An 18,982-nucleotide genomic window follows, 5' to 3' on the forward strand; every position below is an offset into this window, starting at 1 on the left:
CATGTATATAGTATTTGATTAAAAAATGCAGATTTATTTTGTAAGTTGTTTTTTGTACAGAATAAATAGAGAAAAATGGAATTTTTTTGTTGGAAGTGTTTTTACTCCAAGGGAGAGACTTGTAGTACTTGGCATCAAATACGACTGCAGTGTGGAGAGAATTGCTGGCAAAAGGTTTGTGTGAAGGAACTTCTCCCTCCTACAAGGTGACAGAGGCATCTGATTTCAAAGCCTTCCATGTTCTGGACAGTTTGGCTGAAACAGCGACAGGCTGTATGGGTTCGGGCGTTTGCTGGTCTACGCAGATTGTCGTGGCGCCTTCCCAGAGCTGCAGTTGTTACTCTTAGCCCTAATGTGTGGGAATGGATTTAATCTCTCCAATTCCTTGCCTCCTTGCATCACAACATTGTGTAATTCATGGAGGAGGCAACGTAATTGCCTAAATTCAACACTTGGGCCTTTATATATAATGTTAATAGTTCTTGGGCTGAAGCTTTGCATTGATTTCTGTTAGTAAGAGCACATGAACTAGTAATTTTTCACAGAGTTAGAATTAATCTGTGTGCGGAAGTTTGCAGTTCTTGCTGACATGTCCATTGCCTGCCTGTAGCCCCCCAAAATACAGATTACCATGAAGTCCTCTTAGGCAGGGGTTCTGATTTGCATGTCCGTACATCCTCCCATCCCTACTGTCACTTCTAGCATCTTGTTACTCCAAGAGCTATGGCTGGGTCAGATCCTGGGGAGTCTTACCTGATGAAAAAGCCGAAGTTGAAATAGCATAAAAACAATTGCAGAAACAACATTTTCAGTTTGGGAAGCTTAGTGACCAGAGAATGCTCTGCTTAAATAGTTAGGCTCCTTATCCCATCAGCACGTCTGATGGGACAGGCTAACCGCTTAAGCTACGATAATCCTAAAACTGTCAAAGTCAGATGCTTGTCTGACACTGCAAAAATTTAAAGAACCGAGCAGTAGGTAAGCAGGAAGCGTAGAAGCACCGCTGTTCTCCTTGCCCTGCAAGAAGAGCTCCATGATTTCATCGGACGGTAAGGATAACTTCATATTGTTAATAAAAATAGAACTTGAAAATGCCAGCGGATGATGCACATTTAGGTGTCTTTCAATCCCTCAAGCTTTCTGTGGTTTGTTCTACATAATTTGCTCTTGTCTAATGACATCTGCATTAAAATGTTTTATGTTTTTAGTGAGGGAGATGTTGAAGCCACAGATGGAAGAGGACTGTTTAGAATCTTGTAGAATACATGGAGACAGGGTATTAATTCTTAAAAAAACCTTGTGTATTCATATTTAAGATGCAAATTTGTCAGAGTGTAGTATTTCCTACTATTTTTATGTTTTAAAAGATTACTATAGCCCAGAAGAAAAGAAGGGTCAGCTATGAGTTTCTGAGACTCGTTTGCATCTTATTCCTTCCCTGGTCCCAGTACAGTTCAGGTTTCTCGTGGATCTAAGGCACATCCTCCTCTGGGTACAAATTTGTTCGTTTGCCAGCCTGTATCTTTGATGTGAAAGCAGGCAGGGCTGGCGTGAAGCCGATGAGCTCAGAACCCTTGTAGGAGTTGCTTTCTGGTGCAAATTGGTGTTTATGACTGACCCTCTTTAAGTCTTGTCTAGTAGCATTTTTCATTGTCATCGCTGCTCACCCCAATGTCCTTCTTTTCTGAATAGTGTGTTGGGGAGTTAACACTTGTGGGAGCCTTTCTTAGAGCACGGTATTTATGCAGTGAAATACAGTGAGATGCAGTACCATAATCTCTCCGTATTTTCTTCATTGTGGTTTCAGATGCATTCACTGCCCGTCTCCATCGCTTTAAGTGGCATTTAAAACCAAGTGAAGCCATTCTAGGTGACAGGCGATGAGATACTCTTTTCCTTTGCACCTTTGTGCTACACAGCTGTCGTAGTTTAACCCTAGCCAGCAACTAAGCACCATGCCGCTGCTCGCTCGACATTATTCCCATACTAAATCCAAACCATAACACTATACCAGCTACTAGGAAGAAAATAAACTCTATCCCATCTGAAACCAAGCCAACAGCTTTTGGGAAGAGTTGATTTACAGTGTAAGCTGCCAGGAGGGTTCGTCCCTCTCGCAGGCAGGGGCTGCACAGCCACGCAGAGGAGTGGGAGAAAGCTGGGGTAAGGTGGCTTCACTTGCAGATCTTTTCGCATGTTGTCTTCGTCACTGCTGATGTGGTTTGTAACTTACATGGAGCCCTCTTAGGCTGGGGAGCAGATGGCCTGGCTCCGTGAAGGCTCCCAACACGTTGTCCGTGTCGCGTGTTAGCAGCCGTACATGTGCGGGAGCTGCAAAGCTGGTTAGGAGCTCTGCCTGCGCTACAGCCCTGGGTATTAAGGCTCCTGGCGTAAGCAGGCGAAGGACAACTTTTGTAATTCTGATAAGAGCAACTGAGCTGAACCGAGTGATTGTGCGTGTCACTCTTCCTTTGTGGTCTAGAGGCAGTTCGTTAGTCCTTTGCTAATGTAATAAATGACCTTGAATGCCATTCCCCATTATAGACCCTTACTTTTGCATTAAACAGGCAGCTTTTTCTTCCTTGTGTACATTCATCTGCTTATTTTCTTTTCGTGGAGTGTTTATCCTCATTGTTATAAAAGCCATTTCTTTTTAAAGGAAAAAACTAAATTGGTAAAAGCACTCAGGGTGTCACACCAAGTATTTACTGTTTGTCTTGAGGGTGACTGCTGAGGACTTTGGGATGAACAGGCACATGCTGCAGGTACCGGAATTCAGTGGAAGACTGAGCATCAACTCTTGCCAGTTGACAGTATATAAAGGAAATTATTTTGCATGCTGTCCTCACTGGGAAGCTGGGGACTTGAGGCTTCATGCAGCAAGTAGTGGCTTTTTACTAAATTGAGACATTTTTACAGAGCTGGTGGCTATGTTATTGCAGTAATATTTTCCATGCCACCATTCCCAGTTCCTCAGAAATTTTAGTCTCCCCTGCTATTCCTGATCTAAAAACATCACCCCACTTAAAATGAATACGTGGTTCTTGAAAGCTAATCTGGCCTTAAAATGGCTCGTTCGACATCCCTCTAATGCCGAAGCTTGCCTGACGCACCAGCCTCCTTGTCTGGCTCTCAGTAAGCTGCTGCGGCACTGGAGGGGATGCCCTCGCCCCAGGTCCCCCGGGCTGCTGCGTGTGACGGCTTAGCAGCACGTGGCTGAATGCCTGAGCTCCATGACCACGGCTGCTCTTGGGTCACACAGAGAGAGGAGACCTGCGAGGTGTCCTCCTTGGCTGCGGTTTCTGCCTCTGTAACTGGAAAAAGTGCTCGGTCTGTCCCCAGCTTGGGAAAGGGAGCATGTGATGGGCAGCGGAGGGAGAAGAAGAGGCGAGAGGAGGGATGGGAAGCAGTGGGTCATGCACGGAGGTGGAAACGGGGGAGAAAAACACTCAGGATCTCTGCCAAATGAAGCTGTAAGCTTGGTCAGGTCCTGCTGGCTAAAGCTCAGAAAAGCAAAGGTTAGTTCAGACCAATCTTCCCAGTATCAGTAATTAAGAGTTTGCAAATCTGGGTATTGCACGCAGTGGTTTTTACTTGGCTGGCAGCATCTCTAAGGGCTGTGTTCCTTTTACCGGTGTCACTTGAAGTAGCTCATCTTTCTCTCCTTCCACCCAACTTAAAAGGTGCTAGTCCTGCCTTTTACAGTTTTGTTTCTTCCCTTCCTCTGGCAGCAAGAAATCAGACAGCGGCGATGAGCTACCTGGATGAAGTTCCCTTCCGGATGGCGAGGAGCCTTGATGGCGACTCGGGAGAAAACACTTTAATCACTGCCCCGGCCATCGAGCTCCCCGACTGTGCCGACATCCTCATGAGCACCATGGTGAGTCACCTCTGCTTGCATCTGCACCCGGATTCGCTTCTGCTGGGATGCTCAAAGGGATGTCAGCAGCATTTGCCTTTTCTTGTGAAAGATGGGAAGGGAAACCTCTCCTCTTAATTGGATGGTTTGCAGGAGGGGGAGGAGGTGAGGACAAATTGTGGTGGGTGGGAGTGAGGAAGGGATAGGCTTGGGGTTGTTTTTTTTTTAATCCCATCCAAGCAGGAGGGTTGGGTTAGGTCTTTCTGGGATAGGAGGACAAACTTCAGGCTCTGCTCTGGAATTGTTTCCTGCTCTGGAATCATCACCATCTCATTTATTAATAATATTTATTAATAAATCTAACAGAGATGTAAGCAGGCAACACTACCTGTGCTGGCAACATATATATATATAATACGTGTGTATATATATATTAAAAATATCCTGTAGTGCTTTGTGATCTTCCACATTGCTCAGTCCTAAACTGCTTTTGAATCTACACCTGTTGCTCTAACAGCTTTGTCACCAATTTTAAACCCCGGCACAGCAATTCGAAGAAGCTGTCTGTGCTCTGGAAGGGGGTAGGAAGTCTTTCCCTGTACAGTTACTCTGAAGGTGTGGAGTTGGCTCTCCAAGCCTATGGGCAGTGCTAGCCCAGCTCCAGTCAAAGATGATTTCAGAAATACTTTGCTTCTTCAGCCTTAAGTAGTCTTACCCGTAGATGGGGTCAGTGCACTTCACGGGAAGAAGGCGATCTGGGTGATCCCAAACAGCCTCTGATCGCTCCTGGTGATGGGTGAACCAGCAGTAAACCCCACATCTGCCTTTTCGCTGGTTCAGCCTTGCTCATCCCTCCCCCCAAAACGACACCTCCCAAATCCACAGGACATGTTTAACATGAAGAGTTGCTGTGTTATTCATTTTAAGCAATTTCTCCAAAGGAAATTTTAATGCACGCATTTTTTTTGTCACCTGTGTAGAGGCAGGTGATGGTCTGCATCCCCATGGACCAGCTGAGGTGGTCCACCACCACGTCCTATCCTGGAAAACCCCGAGCCCCAGGTTTGGCCCTGGTCAGGGACAGGTCGGTGCTCCCCGACGAGGCCGAGCGATTCCGCTGGTGGTCCAGGCTGATCCTTGTCAAGGCATGTGGTGGTGTTTTCCTCAGGGAGGCTGGTTTGGGTCCATGGCAGGGAGCAGTAAAAACAGCATTCCTGGGCTGTGAATGTACTTGCCTGCCTGTCCGGAGGAGACCTTGTTTGGAGAGCTCTGGGACGGGCAAGGCTTGTTTGTTCCAGGAAAACCCTCAGATTTCAGTCTCAAACATGCTTATATTTTAAGCCAGACTACGTGGAAACGATGACTCTGTTCTGGGACTGGCCAAGCCCCCAGTGCCGCCGGAGATACCCGCAGCTGGTCCTGCCTCTGCCCAAGGTGCCATCTCCCCCCTTGGTGGCTCCCGAGCCCCTGTGCCAGCGGTGGCTCCGCCAGGCACCACTAACGGGTGCTGTCCCCTTCCGCAGCAGCCGAACTGACACAAAACCACCTCCGAGCATAAAACACCTATCAAAAGAATTGTAGATACAACTCAAAATAGTAATAACTTTGCAGCCTGATTTTTTTCAAGTATAAATTTGGGGATTCCCTCTGGGGATGAGGCTGGCAGTGCCCAATCCTACAGCCCTAGTGCCCGCAGCCAGCCCTGACACTCAGGGAAGTAGGAACCAATATGGGAAGGATGCAGCTCTTAAGGTGACCTCGTGAAGCGCCTGATTTGCTCCGTGCCGCGTGGTCTGGTTTCAGATGCCCTCACCAGCTGCTTCTTGCTCTTCCACAGCACGACTTCTCACTGGAAAGAAAAGTCCTTTACTGGGTTGAGGTGGCCTCTCAGCAGCAAACCTCCCGGCATCGGGTCACCTCCGAAGTTGTCCCCACAGCTCCGCCGTGCTGGCTGCTGCTGGTGGACCCTGCCGACAGCTACGGGGGGAGAGTGCGGGATGGGGCAGTGCGGCGCTGCGTCAGCCTGAGCGCTGCCGATGACAGCTACGGGCACCCCAAGGGCAGAGGTGCCTTGTCAGACACCGAGAGCGAGACCTGGCACTCCGAGGAGGATGAGTACTCGGAGGACGACGAGTACTCCTCCACCTCCTGGGAAGAGAATGAGAAAGATGAAAAGGTTTCCAGGAGGAGAAACATTGGGAGCGGTGTGGCTCCACGTCCTGGCTTTTACCAGACCCGACCAAAGACATCGCCTGGCTTGCTGGAGCCCTCGCTGGAGAACAGCGGCCACAACCCAGCCAGCCCATACCCGAGCAAGCAGAGAAGATCTATGGTGATATTTAACAACATGAAGAACGAGCTGGAAGCAGCCAGGAGGAAGCTGGCTGCTTTGGTGCATCCTTTGAACAGAGCCGCAGGGGAGAGCAGAGGGGTCCCGGTGCCACGGCCGCTCCCCCAGCACCCCCGCACCAGCCGCAGCATCAAGTACGGGCCAGCCCCGGACGTGTCCCACCTGGGGACCCTGGTGCCGGCTCCTCCGGCCACGGCCGCCCCGATCCCCCCGATCAAACGGCATAAGCCCACAGTGCCGGTGAGGTGTTTCCTTCTGGTAGCCTTTTGCTTGTTGCTGAGACAGGAGGGAGGTGGAGGGTGTCTAATCGGTCCTGTTTGCTGGGGTCTGGCCAGCAAAACGGAACTGAAATGGGGCTTTGGGAGCACAAAACCCATGAAAAATTGCTGACGAGTTTTCATAAGAAGCGAAGGAAGGGGTCTTTTTTATGCTGTGATTTGAAGGCAAGCTTTCTGGGAGTACATTTACTTGCTCTGTCCTAAGCAAAACATCCTTTTTTTCCCAACAAGCAAGGCATTTTATTTGATTTTCAATTGAAACACTAAAAAAAAAAAGTGAAATATTTTTTTCCCTCTTTCCTCTCCATTTTTCCCCCTCTAACAGATATAAATGGGGTTTATGGGGAGATGTCCCCTTACAGCCATCATGTCTTTTCTAGGAAACTTTGGACTTCATAGTCCTATAAGAAACACAAATCATTTAATGATAGAGACAGTGATGTGAAGTGATGGAGTAAATACTGCTTTCCATCACCTTAAATCTGAATTACACCATGTTTTTTAAGAAACCGCATCTCATCCAGCTACTTGAGAGATTGAGGAGATGAATTACTGAAAACCCACAATTAAAACCACCAGACACATGAATGGCCAGGTTATTTATATGTAGTTGCATTAGACATAGGGTAATTAAGGAAAGATTACATGCCCACGTGTATTTGTACCTTGCCCACCCTGCTCAGCTGCTGTTACACATGCATCATGCTGAATGCTAAAGCCTCAATCACGGGCAAGCACATGCATGTGCAAGGTCATTTCTGGAGATGGCTTCGTAACAGAAACCTAAATACATCTGATAAACATCGCAGGCGTAAACAGGGCATCAGGGGAGCATCCTCCTGCCTGGGCTGCTGCATCGCCTGTCCGCAGGCAGCACTGCCTCAGGCTTGGCTGGTCAAGGACAAACATGGCATTTATTGCTGGAGAGATGACCAGGATTCCCGGGGAAAAGAAGCTGCTCTTGCTCCCTTTGCCCCATGAGCCCTCCTGAGTGCTGTTTTCTCTGATCTGTATCTATAGCTGAGCCTGGATTTAATTAAGTCCAGCCTCCTCTGATGCCCAAGGGGGCTTGTTCAATGTATGGGAATTTTCCTCTTCTGGAGAGAGCAAGGTAACTGCTGGCGTTCGAAAGCATTGCTTCAGCCTGGGTCATTTAACATCATTTCATGAGCTGGAGCAAGAAGACCATCTGCCGTTTTTTTCTTGCAGTCCCTCAGCCCCTACGCCTGCCTCCCCCCTGCCTCCACGCCTGTGCGACCTCTCAGTTCCCACAGATCCAAGCCGGATTCGGCGGCTGACCTGCTCTCGGCGCTGAGCCAAGAGGAGCGAGACCTCATCGAGCCTGTGATAGCTTTGGGCTACCCCACCCACAAAGCCATCCTCACCCTCCAGAAGACTGGAAAGCAAAGCTTAAGTCAGGTTGGTGGAGCTGGCACGGCACCGCGGAAAGCTTTTGGTAAAGAAAAACTTGATTTTCATGGAGAAAGGGATGGCTGTCTTGCTTGGTGTGGACTTCTGATGGCATTGGGTTTCCCACTTTGGTATCAGACCTCAGTTGACGGGGTTTTCCATGAGATCATATGTTTGCACTTTTGCTGTAATAAAATAGCAATGAGTCGCCCTCAGCTTTTCAGCGAGTAATAACAGCTGGGTAACGCTATCTGTTCAATCTGTTGTATGGAGCATGGTGTCCTTTTGAAGTACAAATTTTGCCCCCGTATATGGAAACTTTTTGCACATCATTTTTTCCCGGCTGTTAGATTCATATGATTATTGCCATGGCTCATCCTGTCAGCGCAGGACTGTGCGAATACCTCGGAGATTTGTCTGGGCTCTCTCCAAAACACAAGTTCCCCATGTTGGAACAACCAGGGACTCCATTCAAGCGTTGCGGCTGGGTCCCAGAGCTCTTTTCCTGGAATTTATTGAAAATAATTAACATATAAAGTCCTCCTAGCCCTGGTATCTGAGTACATCACAGCCCGCTGTGCTGCATCCTGATTCCTGAGGTCTCTGCTTGTCCAGATGAACCCCCCGTGGTCCAGGGAGGCTAGGAGCATCTGTGCCGTGAGGGATGCTGCTGGCTCTGACCCTCTGGCATGGCAAGCTTGGGGCTGGACCTGCCCATCCGAGCAGAGGATTTAATAGGGCTAAATTATCCAAGTAGCTCTTGCAGAGAGAGAAGGAGCTTGATCGCAGCTTAGCAAGAGGGATGTCCATGCGGCTGTCATGCCAGGGAGCAGGAGCAGACCCCGGGCAGAGGTGTGAGCAGGCACGGCACCGAGCAGCCGCTGTTGGGTGCCAGTCTCCTTCCCGTGCTCCCGGGGAGCTGCCTGTGCTGCGTGGGCCAGCTCTTACCCGTCTGGTCGGTGCACGAAGCTGCTCTGCGGCTGAGTCATCCTGCAGCTTCTGGCTCCCTCCTGAGACACCCCCGGCTGGACCAGCCTCCCCAGACCCTTGCTGGTGCTTCAGGCGATCGTTGCTGCAAACTGAGGTGGGAAGGGAAGCTTTATTTCTTCAATTCGTAAAGGTTTCATTTAGGCAGAGGGAGATGGGCAGAGCCTAGCCCACGTTCTTTGCACAGAACCGTGCAAGGGTATCTTGTAGCAGCTGCTGACTTCAATATGAAGCAGCAGTGCATCTTACTAAGGATGGAAATGGGTACAGTCTGCTCCCTTCTGTATAAACACCAGGACTCCCATTCCCTTGGAGAAGAGATTAATGCACCAAAATACAAGGTCTGCCTTATATCCCGTGCCTTCTTCACCAGCAGTTCCCATCTTTTCCCTTTATGCCCAATACAGCCAAGATAAAACGTAAAGCCTAGCTCTTTCTGCATCTACCAAATTAGGCTAAACCTTCCTGGAAAATATGTTTCAACTCAGTTAAGAACAAGAGCTGTGGGCGCTCTTCATTGCTTGCTGGTGTCACGTGGGGTTTCAGTGTGTGATGATGACAGCTTCAACCGTGAAGATGGATTGTAGTACCAGATGGTAGCCAAAAATTGCTAGATTTCTTTGCAGTGTCAAGTCAAACTGGCACAGCCCACCCTGGTGAAGAAGGCAAGTCTGCTGCCCTAAAGAGGCAATGCCTTCTCAATTTTGGTGGAAGAGCCTCTCTAGAAGGCTCAAGCAGGGTTAGTTGCTTCAAGGCACCAGAGGTTCATCATCCAGGATGTCATGGGCAAGGGCTAAACCAAAAATGCATCATTGCATCTTGATCAGTGATCACTGATCAATCAAAAATGCATCGTTGATCTGTGGAGCTCTCAATGTGTCTGTGAGCTGAGAAGCAGCAAATGGCTGCAGCTGGTCGGCATCCATCTCCCCAAACAGCCGTAAGCACAGGGTTCAGAGCAGAGTGTTCACCATGGGACACAGCCTACTGCACCAGCCACCTCCTGGCTGTGTGTGGACAGGGAGCCTCTTCCCATGGACTGCTAGACTCTTGTGAAGTCAGTAATACAGCAAAATATATGTTCAGCTGTGCTTCCATAATGTGCTCCTGCCCCCTTCCTCCTCCAAAAGAATTTGCTGTCTCACCCCAAGCAACAATCTAGATCTTCAGCACTTCCTATGAGCCTTGCATCAGCCGTCCCCACCAGCAGTGGCTCCCCGAGCCTCTCTGACGCTTGTAGAAGTTGCATCCTTGGTGGTGGCATTTGCAGTGGTGAGTTGAGCAGGGCTGTCTGCCGTGGTGCTGGCTGGGGTCTCCCTGTCCCCCCGGAGAGCCTCTGTCCCTGGAGGCTCAGCTCCATCCCTGGCTTGAACCTTGCTGCAAGCCTGGGGAGATGTTTACCCTGTTCCTCCACAATGAAATCGTCATTTGGGTCTTTGGTGGTATTTGCTCATGGCTTTTTCCGTGCTGGCAGTGGATAGCCCGTGTTCCAGGTGGGTCAGTGAAATGGTTGGTGGTAAGGCTTTGCTCTTCTTAAGCAGCCAGTTGCTAGAGCACCTGAAGCAGGGGACCTCATGGGGACGGACCTTTCCGATGGGAGTCAGCCAGAGTGGTATGGGGACGTGGAAGCTAAAAACCCACCGGAGGGGGGATTTTCTTTACGTCACTGCACATGCTCATCTTTGATGTGAAAAGCTGAATTGCTGCACATAACATCAAGTAGGAGCAAATGAGGGAAGACATAAATCAGCAGGTTACTGGTCTACCAGAGCCTGGAGGTCTCTCCCCACATGAGCAGTTTGTGGTGAGGTTATTGGGTTGGCCATGTAGCAGATAAAGCCAAGCTCTCTAGGAGTGCCTGCACTGGAGGAACTCCACGTCTCAGTGTTATAAGGAGCCTCCTTGAGAGCTACAAGGGGAGAAGGAGCTTCAAGAGGGCAGTGGCACCTCCTCCTCCTCCCCAGTGAGTGGTGGGGCCACTTCTAGACCCAGGGGGTTAGCAGGTCATAGTATTTAAAAACCTGTTTTTGTTTAGTCTTGAGGATATATATATATATATTATTTTTTTAATGATAAAAATCTTTGAGTTGACAACGGCACCGTTTTCATGCTAGGCTTGAACAGGCTGCCAGCACTGTCTGTGTTCTGCCGTGAGCACAGCGAGCGGCTGTCCCTGCCGCAACAGGGCAAGAAAATACAGCAGTGATCTGGGGTTTTTTAGTTAGTAAGGTAACAGGGAAAATAAAAACAGGTTATGAATGCCAATAACGAGTGACTATCTCATTTTTGAGTTAATAAGCTGCTCCTTAAGGCTGACATTTCTTAAAACCCTTACTCTGCTGTTTAGCCAAACTAGATCAACTCAATGTCTGAGGGACATTTTTGGCTTTTTCATATGTTTTATGGTCTTTTACTGAATCTTTCTCCTTGGCTATGGCAGTGCTGTGGAGGGTGGAGGTCTGTGCGCTGGTGGATCTGGGGAGATATGAATCAGCTTCTCTTTGGATGAAGATGGCACAGCTTCGGGGAGACCCGTGGGATGTTTTTATTCCCCCTGCTATTGTATAGCTCATTTATTATTGGCCGTCCCATATGGTTTTGGACAGTGAATGATTCTCGTGGTATTTAAAAGATACCGCTGGGAATAGTGCTGTCAGCACTCCAAGAACAATGAGGAAAGCCAAAAATAACTGTTTACTTTCAGTAATGACAGCACATGGGTCTCCCCTGGGGTGGGTTTTGTGCTCAGACCCTGGAGCAAACCCCTGGGCGCCTGAACGCCGGCACATCAAAGGGATGCCGGGTCGGCTGAGGGTAGACATCTTACCGGGACAGGCTCGGCTTCACCCCGCAGCCTGGAGGCCTTCGCTTTGTATCTCAGATGGTTCAGATGTTTGGTTTCCTCCTCATCCTCCCTCTGCCTTGTTCTCATTCCCACCCTGGGAGAGATGTTGTCTTCTCCGGTGGGAGTCCTGCTGACTGACAGACCTCCCTGGCCGAGCATGAGATGGGAACCAGCAGGACGATGGTGGCCCAGGTCCTCCCCATGAGTGTGTCCCTGGGAGGCGGCAAGGTGGGCTCCTGAATGCATTTTCTCCTGTGTCTGCAAGGTTGGATTAACCCCAGTTGTCGTCTTCCGCAGTTCCTGAGCTACCTGGGTGCCTGCGACCGGCTGCTGAAGCAGGGCTACGAGGAAGGCCAGGTAGAGGAGGCCATGGAAATGTTCCAGTACTCAGAGAAAAAGGTCAGAGCGGGGCAGCAGAGCCCAGTCCTTTGTGCTGTGTCCTCCCGGCTTGCTTTTCCAGCAGACTGCATGCTCCCCTTCGCCTCCGCCGTCCCCCATGCAGCCTCCCGGCAAGCGGCAGACCCCCAGGGCAGTGTCACCGTAAGGCCCCCCCCCCCCGGGAAGGACACCTGCTCCATTGCTCTTCCCCATCCATCCTCTCACCCCGCTCCGCAAACACGGTGCTCGCTCAGCCCCTACATGGGGAATCCCTCACCCTGAGGCCACTGGCACCCGTGCTCGCTACTTCCCTCCTGGCTCCCCCCTTTGCATTCACCCTCCAGGGAGAACCATGGTGGCATGCTGGGTGTTGGTCTCCACCATCAATCTCCTCCTGGGGGTAATGAAGAGCCTGGCGGGGGTTAGAACTGCTTAAAGTTTGGGCTGGCGGTGTTTGACGTGATGCCGACGGCACGTAGGGTTGCCGGCTCACCGCTCGTTAGAGCTGTGGCAGCGGGAGGGCGCCCGGGTCTCAGTATCAGGCAGGGGGTTATTTATTGAGGACGCGGCTCCAGGAGATGTTGTGGTGCTGGGGCCCAGCCTGAGCGAGGGGGGAAGCAGGACAAATTAATTCCAGCTTGCACTCAGTGTCTTTTCCAGGTCTCTTTATAACACAGGCAAACACTTGCATGGAATTCATATTAAACTTTATAAGGAATAAGTGAAGCTAGAGGCTGACTTTATGAAATAGTTCTTATTTTAAAAGTTGATGTAGAGGCACACTTTTAAATGCTGGCAGTGGTATGTGTGCCCTCGCTCTGCTGTCGGAGTGCCCTTCAGCGGTAATACAACCCGGCCAGGTTGTCTGGCTGCAGCCTCGTCACCCAATGCTGTTTCTGCTGTAACTCTACAATAAATCCGTCCTTAAAACCCCGTGATAACATCACTCCTTTCTCTTCCTTCTTCCTCCAGGCAGCTGAATTTTTGCATTTGTTAGCTCAGTTTAACGATATGGGTTTCCAGCAAAATGAAATCAAAGAAGTTCTTTTGCTTTGTGGGAATCAGAGGGAGAAGGCACTGGAAGAGCTCGTGATGAAAACCCAGTGACCAGCATCCTGGACCCCAGTCACAGCTTCCCCTCTCCAAACCAGACCACCGAAGGACTTGGGTGGGTCAGCAAGCACTTACCCTTCTGCTGCTCCATCCCCACCCCGCGCAGCACGGCTCACTGGACATAAACCTTCAAAGCACCGGCTTGGTGTCTTCTCTCATTTTACGGACACCCATCGTAAGCATGTTTGTCACTGTACTAAGGCAAAGGCTTTATAGCACGACTGTTTCTCTCTTCACCCCCGCATCTCCGCCCTTGATCATCTCAGCTGTTTAGATTAGATGCAATAAGATCCAAACCGCCTTCGGCTTAGATTTTGCAAAGCCCAAATCACAGTTTTCTCCCTCCACCTGGGGTGATGGGTGTCATGTTTTCAACTACAATCAAATATGGATTCTCAAAAGATTATATAAATCAACAGAAGAGATCGTTTTCATAAAAACTGAAGGCTTCTGCAGAAACATTTGTTGGTCCTTGCTTGGGAAGAGTCTCAGCTGACTTAGTCATGGTTGAATATTGTAATTGAAATCCAGTCTGATCACATTAGCTTCTCCTTTTAAATGAGAAACTTGAGAAAAATACACAATTCAGTGAGGGTGAGGAAAGAAAACAGGCTTCCCTTGCTCTAGAAATACATGAAGTTTATCCAGTGCAATGAAAAATGGCTTATGCAAGGGTTTGTGCTCGGGTAGTTTCATGAAATCAGAACAGAGAGACAGGGAACAGATTGGCTGCCCTTGTGCTCTGCCCAAATCAGGAAAATTCAGGGGATGCTTCCCTAAACTGTGGAGACAGTGGCTCCAAATGAAGTTAAGCACGAGCGTCAGGATCAGGAAAATCTAGATGCCCAGGGGAATTTTTGTATGTAACTAAAGGACGGAGAACAGGAGATACAGATTACCTTACAGGATGTGTCTCTTGGCTTGGCAGTGGAACAGTGGACAGTGTTTTCACATAAAAGTGTATTATTTTCCTGTGAATTAGATACAGATGCAATTTCTTTGAGTAAAGATGGTTGGAGGGGTTCTTCTGAAATGTATTTGTGTCTTTTCCTGTGAAAATGCCAACTGGCACAACCTAGCAGAGAAAATCCTTAATTAGTTGCATTACTACCATTTTTCCATTGTATCCTTCCAAACGATCTCCCAGCCCAACGTACTGCCATCGAATTAAAACACCATGTCCCTTCTCCCTGTATCTCTAGGTAGGTGCCAAACACCATCAGGAGGGTACAGCCCTCCATGGCTGCCTTCATCCTTGCCTAGATGCAACAAGGAAACTTGGCATCCAGGTTTTGGGGGATTTGACCTATCCATACCCAAGGATGCTTTATACCTGCTCTTCTTTAATGGCACCTTGTATGGCCAAGGGAGATATTCATGGGGAGCTCACAGGCTCTCCTTGGAGCTCCCAGCCCTGTTTTTCCTCTAGCTTTCCCTTGGTTATACAAGCTTTTATTTTTGATACGGCCCTTATAAGGCAAGTCCATTCTACACACAGCTTGTCGTTACATTCATCCTTGCCAAGATGATGTCACCTTAAAAAAGAAACTTGCAAAAGGTTAAACTGTGATTAGATAGATCGCTTCGCCTCGAACTGTAATCTTTGGCGGAGTAAACACCATGAAGATTGAAAGGGGAAGATAACGGTGCCGTGCTGGTGCCAGTAATGTGTAACACTGAGGGCTAAATTCTGGTGGAGCGAAGCACACTTGCAGTGTCGTGCCCACTCACCGTGCAAAGGCTGAGCAGCCTCTCGCTCTCGTTAGAGATTTGCTTGGTCCGGGCTCATCATTTTTTCCCCTGCTTGCAGAGGTAAGAACTGTATCTTTTTTCCTCCCTGTGCACCTAAAATTACCTTGTGTTACTTTCTGTACTGTGGTCCGGATTCATGGATGCAACAAACTACTCCTCTCTTGGGAGCATCCATGCCATACTCAAACAGTGCCTGCCAAGACCTGCTCTTTCCCCCCGGTGCTACACTTAAAAATCTTAAAACCTTTTGGATTTTGTTGGCAAATATCTTTGTAAAGTCCTGAACTGTCAAACAAACAGCGTGTGAAGGTGAGGAGAGAGGTTGTATCGCTTGGTGGTGTCAGAGCTGGAGGGAAGGGGAGAGCCTGCCACGTTCAGCTGTCCCGGGTTAGCCACAGGAGCCTGTCATAAATATTTTAGTAACAGAATTATTTTAACTTTATTTTAATGGAGGGTTTAAGCTGTTTGTTCAACTTAAAATGGTTTTAAAGCAGTGTGCTTCCATGTGCTGCTTTCAGTTAGAAGATGGCGCGAAATGTTAATTGGCTTTGTCTAAGAAGGGAACAAGGATTTGACTTGATGGGCTTTCTGCTAACGGTCCGCCTGAGGATAGTAACGCCGCTCCAGTGTCCCCTGCCTCTCCCAGGCCACCATCAGACCGGCACCTCCACCAGCTGCGGCCCCCATCCTGGGGGTGACAGTGGGGTGGTGGCCTGGCCTGGTGGCAGAGGGCACGTGGGGACAAGGCTCATCAAGAGGGTTTCAAACCGGATATGGATGCGAGCTGGGGTTTTCTTGTTTGTTTTTGTTTGTGGTTGTGTTGTGCGGGGTTTTTTTTTCAAATGTGGTAACTGTTTTGAAAATGCTGAGAACTTGGCGAGGGTCAGCAGCGGAGGTATTTGAGGCATCCCAGCTGGTATTCCCTTCCACTCTGTCTCGGCCAGGATGGCACAGGCAGCCCGAAGCCTGCACCATGGGCAGGAACCGGCTGGGCCATAGTCTGGGTTTACTGCTGTCCTGGTCCCCACAGGTCTCCCAGCAGCGCAGTCGCGAAGGGGAGCTCTGCATTCTCCAACCATCCCCAGAGCTGGTGTTGAGGGCTATCAACCTTCAATACCGGGTGGTGGTATCTCATGAGAACAGCTCGTCTCGTTATGCAGCTCTGCTAATGGAGAAGAACTCTGCAAGCCTGACATTGCCATGCAATGGTGGTGCTTTCTCCCTTCCTTCCCTTTTTGCACCCTCTGTTTTCCAAGGTTTGCCGTGTCCTAAAAAGACCCTGTCTTGGCTCAGATGAGCCTCTGATGAGTGCCAGCACTTGCCACCCTGTTGGGTCTGTGCTGGGGCTTGGCAGACAAGCCTGGAGGAGACAATAGCTAGCTAATGCATTTGGGGGGTGACAGATCGTTCCCAGGTCCCAGAAACCCCTCGGTGCATTAAGCAACCGGTGCCCAGGAGATGCTTTCCTTCACCCCCCCACCTTCCCTCCTCCCAGGACCCCGCTGTGGCCAGCAGCAGCCATGAAGATCTCCCCGGGGAGCGCAGGGCTGTGTGGGAACTGCGCTCCCACGTACAGCTCTGAAACAGAGCCGCAGCTGAAAAAGCATTCAGCGGGTAGGAGCAAGCCTTGACGTGGATCCCCGTTAGGAGGTATTTTCCTTCAGAAGTGGGGGAAAATAAAAAAAACAAACCCAAGAGTAATGAAAACCACAGGTTTTTTTATAGCTTTCCTTTTAATTCCAGGATATAATGAATGATTTCCCATCAGAGCAGAGAGGAGGTGGGATGCTGCACACCTTCAGAGTGTGGTCAAAATAAATATGACCTGTGTTTGCATCGCTTTGGTACCTGTCCCCTGAGGAAGCCACGAAGCCCTGTGCGCAGTTGGCTCGTGAGCCCACGCCTGGTAGGACTTTGCGCACAGCCTGTGCAGTGCAGGCAGAGGCAGGCAGCAGCTGCCTGCAGCCCCTTTCCGTCTGGCAGGGTCTAGTGTCACCTCCAAGGTCCAACGTGACGCATTCCTGGAACTGGGCAAGGCTTTGCGGAGGAGGAGAGGAGCCCGGGGGACTGGCGGGTGCAGAGCTGAGGCCACGTGCAAGGAGAGCATCCCAACACGGGCAGGGGCCACCTACGTTGCGACATCGTGGTCACGCCTCGGCAGCCGCAAGAGGAAGGTCTGCAGGGAGCCGCTGCGTGGAAAACCTGCCCGCTCCTTCTTGAGCCTCCAGGTCTCCTCTTCCACAGAGTAGAGGAGGGTCAGCATCTTGTTGACAGTGTAGACGGTGTCACCCCTGATGACAGCGGTGAAGAGGGCTCCTTTGCTGTTCAGGAACTGCCCAGGCAGGGCGGTCCATTGCCGCGACGTCAGGTTGAAGCAGTCGATGACGCAACGCAAGAAGTCATCCGAGGGGCCGTTGCGCATGACGTAGAGGTTGTCGCGGTGGGCCACCATGCAGTGCCCATAGCTCTGGTGCCGCTTGAGCTCGGTGACGGGAAGCCACGCGTCTTGCTGGGTTTCGTACTCATAGATGACGGTGGTGTCCAGTGGCTTCCACAAGCAAACAAAGATCTGCCCCATGGCTTGGGCGCAGGGTGCCGCCGTGCTCGGCTGCGGCAGGTCTGAGACAAACGTCCAGGTGCTGGAGGCCACATCGTATCTCTCCACAGACTTCAGTGAGATCTTCTCATACTCCCCGCCGATGGCGTAGAGGTAGCCCTCGTGGCCCACCAGCCTGACGTCGTAGCGCAGCTGATGAGGGCTGGGGAACTCGCTCCAGGTGTTGGCGTCGGCATCGTAGCAGAAGCTGCTCTCCACCACCTGCTTGCTGGCCCCATAGACGCCGCCCACAATGTAGATCTTGTTATCCATGGTTGCCATGCCGGCTAGGAATGTGCTGGCGCTCAGCGGCAGGCAGGAGAGGGTCCTCCATGTGTTGGTCTCCTCATCCAGGTAGCAGATGGTCCTGGAGAGGTCCTCCAAGAACTCGAAGGTTGGGGTGTGGGCTCCCACTGCCACAAAGGTGCTGGGTAGGAGGGCTTCCACATAGGCCAGCAGGTCAGTGGAGAGGCAGTCCAGGTAGTCCTCCAGCTCAGTGTAGCTGTCCCTAATGTAGAGCGCAGCGCAGTGGAAAAGGTCCAGGAGACCGAATATGGCAGCGGCTTGATATAGCAGGATGCAGTTGTCAGAGTTGATGGAGTGGATCAAGTACTTGGCCAAGGGCTTCACCTGCAGGAAGGCAGCACACTCAACCGCCTGGAAGGTCTCTTCACTGCTGAGGATGGGCCTCTCACCCGCCAGTACCCTCAGCATGGCGAGGAACCCGGCCGCGCTCAGCTCCCCCAGCCCGATCTCCTCCTGCATGCTCTCCCTCATGCCTGAGCGGAAGAGGGCACGGAAGTACTCGCTGCTCTCCACCAGCAAGGTCTTCTCCACCCAAAACGACTGCTCCTCCACCCGGATACGCACCCGCTCCGGGGGCCCTGTCTGGGAGCCTTCCTCCTCCGGGGTCATCCTCACCCAGGGTCTCAGTGGCTCTTGGGGGGTGTGGGGCAGTACCCGATGCTCCTCTGTGCCGCGTCCTGGCGCAGCCCCCTCCTGCCTCCACCACCCTTTGATGCCTTTGCTGCACCCGGCGGCCGCCACGCCACTGCCTTGTAATATAAATACCTTCAGCTAAAGATAGCTGAGCTCGTGACCAGGGCCTTTCAAAGGCATCTGCCGAGCTCAGCTGCCCACCCAAAACACAGGCAGGGCTCCAGCGTCACCAGCCGGCCCAGGTCACAGCGGAGATGCCCAGCTCTGCCACAGCTCTCCCATGGAGGATGCTGTGCCGTGCCGGGGGAGATGGGTTTTGCTCGCCCCACTCTCGGGCGTCCTCCTTGTGATGCCCTAAAGGGACGGTCCCTACCCTGGGGAGGGCAACACGTTTGCATGGCTGGGAAGAGCATGTTGCCGCACTATTATTTTTTTTCCCTTAAAAAGTGGGGTTTACAGCCACAGGGAGGTAACC

The 18,982-nt window shown here is 50.7% G+C and overlaps 2 protein-coding genes across 2 annotated transcripts; one reads left to right on the forward strand and one right to left on the reverse strand.

Moving 5' to 3' along the window:
• The first annotated feature begins 3,751 nt into the window (after window positions 1-3,751).
• UBAP1L (ubiquitin associated protein 1-like) lies at window positions 3,752-13,214 on the forward strand. Its single transcript, XM_010572308.1, has 5 exons — window positions 3,752-3,880; window positions 5,697-6,449; window positions 7,697-7,906; window positions 12,027-12,128; window positions 13,080-13,214. Exons 1-5 carry the CDS (start codon window positions 3,752-3,754, stop codon window positions 13,212-13,214), a joined length of 1,329 nt encoding a protein of 442 aa, XP_010570610.1.
• A 3,886-nt stretch (window positions 13,215-17,100) lies between these two features.
• KBTBD13 (kelch repeat and BTB (POZ) domain containing 13) lies at window positions 17,101-18,483 on the reverse strand. The gene has a single exon (XM_010572061.1). The coding sequence runs from the start codon at window positions 18,481-18,483 to the stop codon at window positions 17,101-17,103; it is 1,383 nt and encodes a 460-aa protein (XP_010570363.1).
• Window positions 18,484-18,982: the final 499 nt, after the last annotated feature.

This window comes from Haliaeetus leucocephalus, unplaced genomic scaffold, assembly GCF_000737465.1.
Source record: "Haliaeetus leucocephalus isolate CR32 unplaced genomic scaffold, Haliaeetus_leucocephalus-4.0 Scaffold339, whole genome shotgun sequence".
Lineage (NCBI taxonomy): Eukaryota > Metazoa > Chordata > Aves > Accipitriformes > Accipitridae > Haliaeetus > Haliaeetus leucocephalus.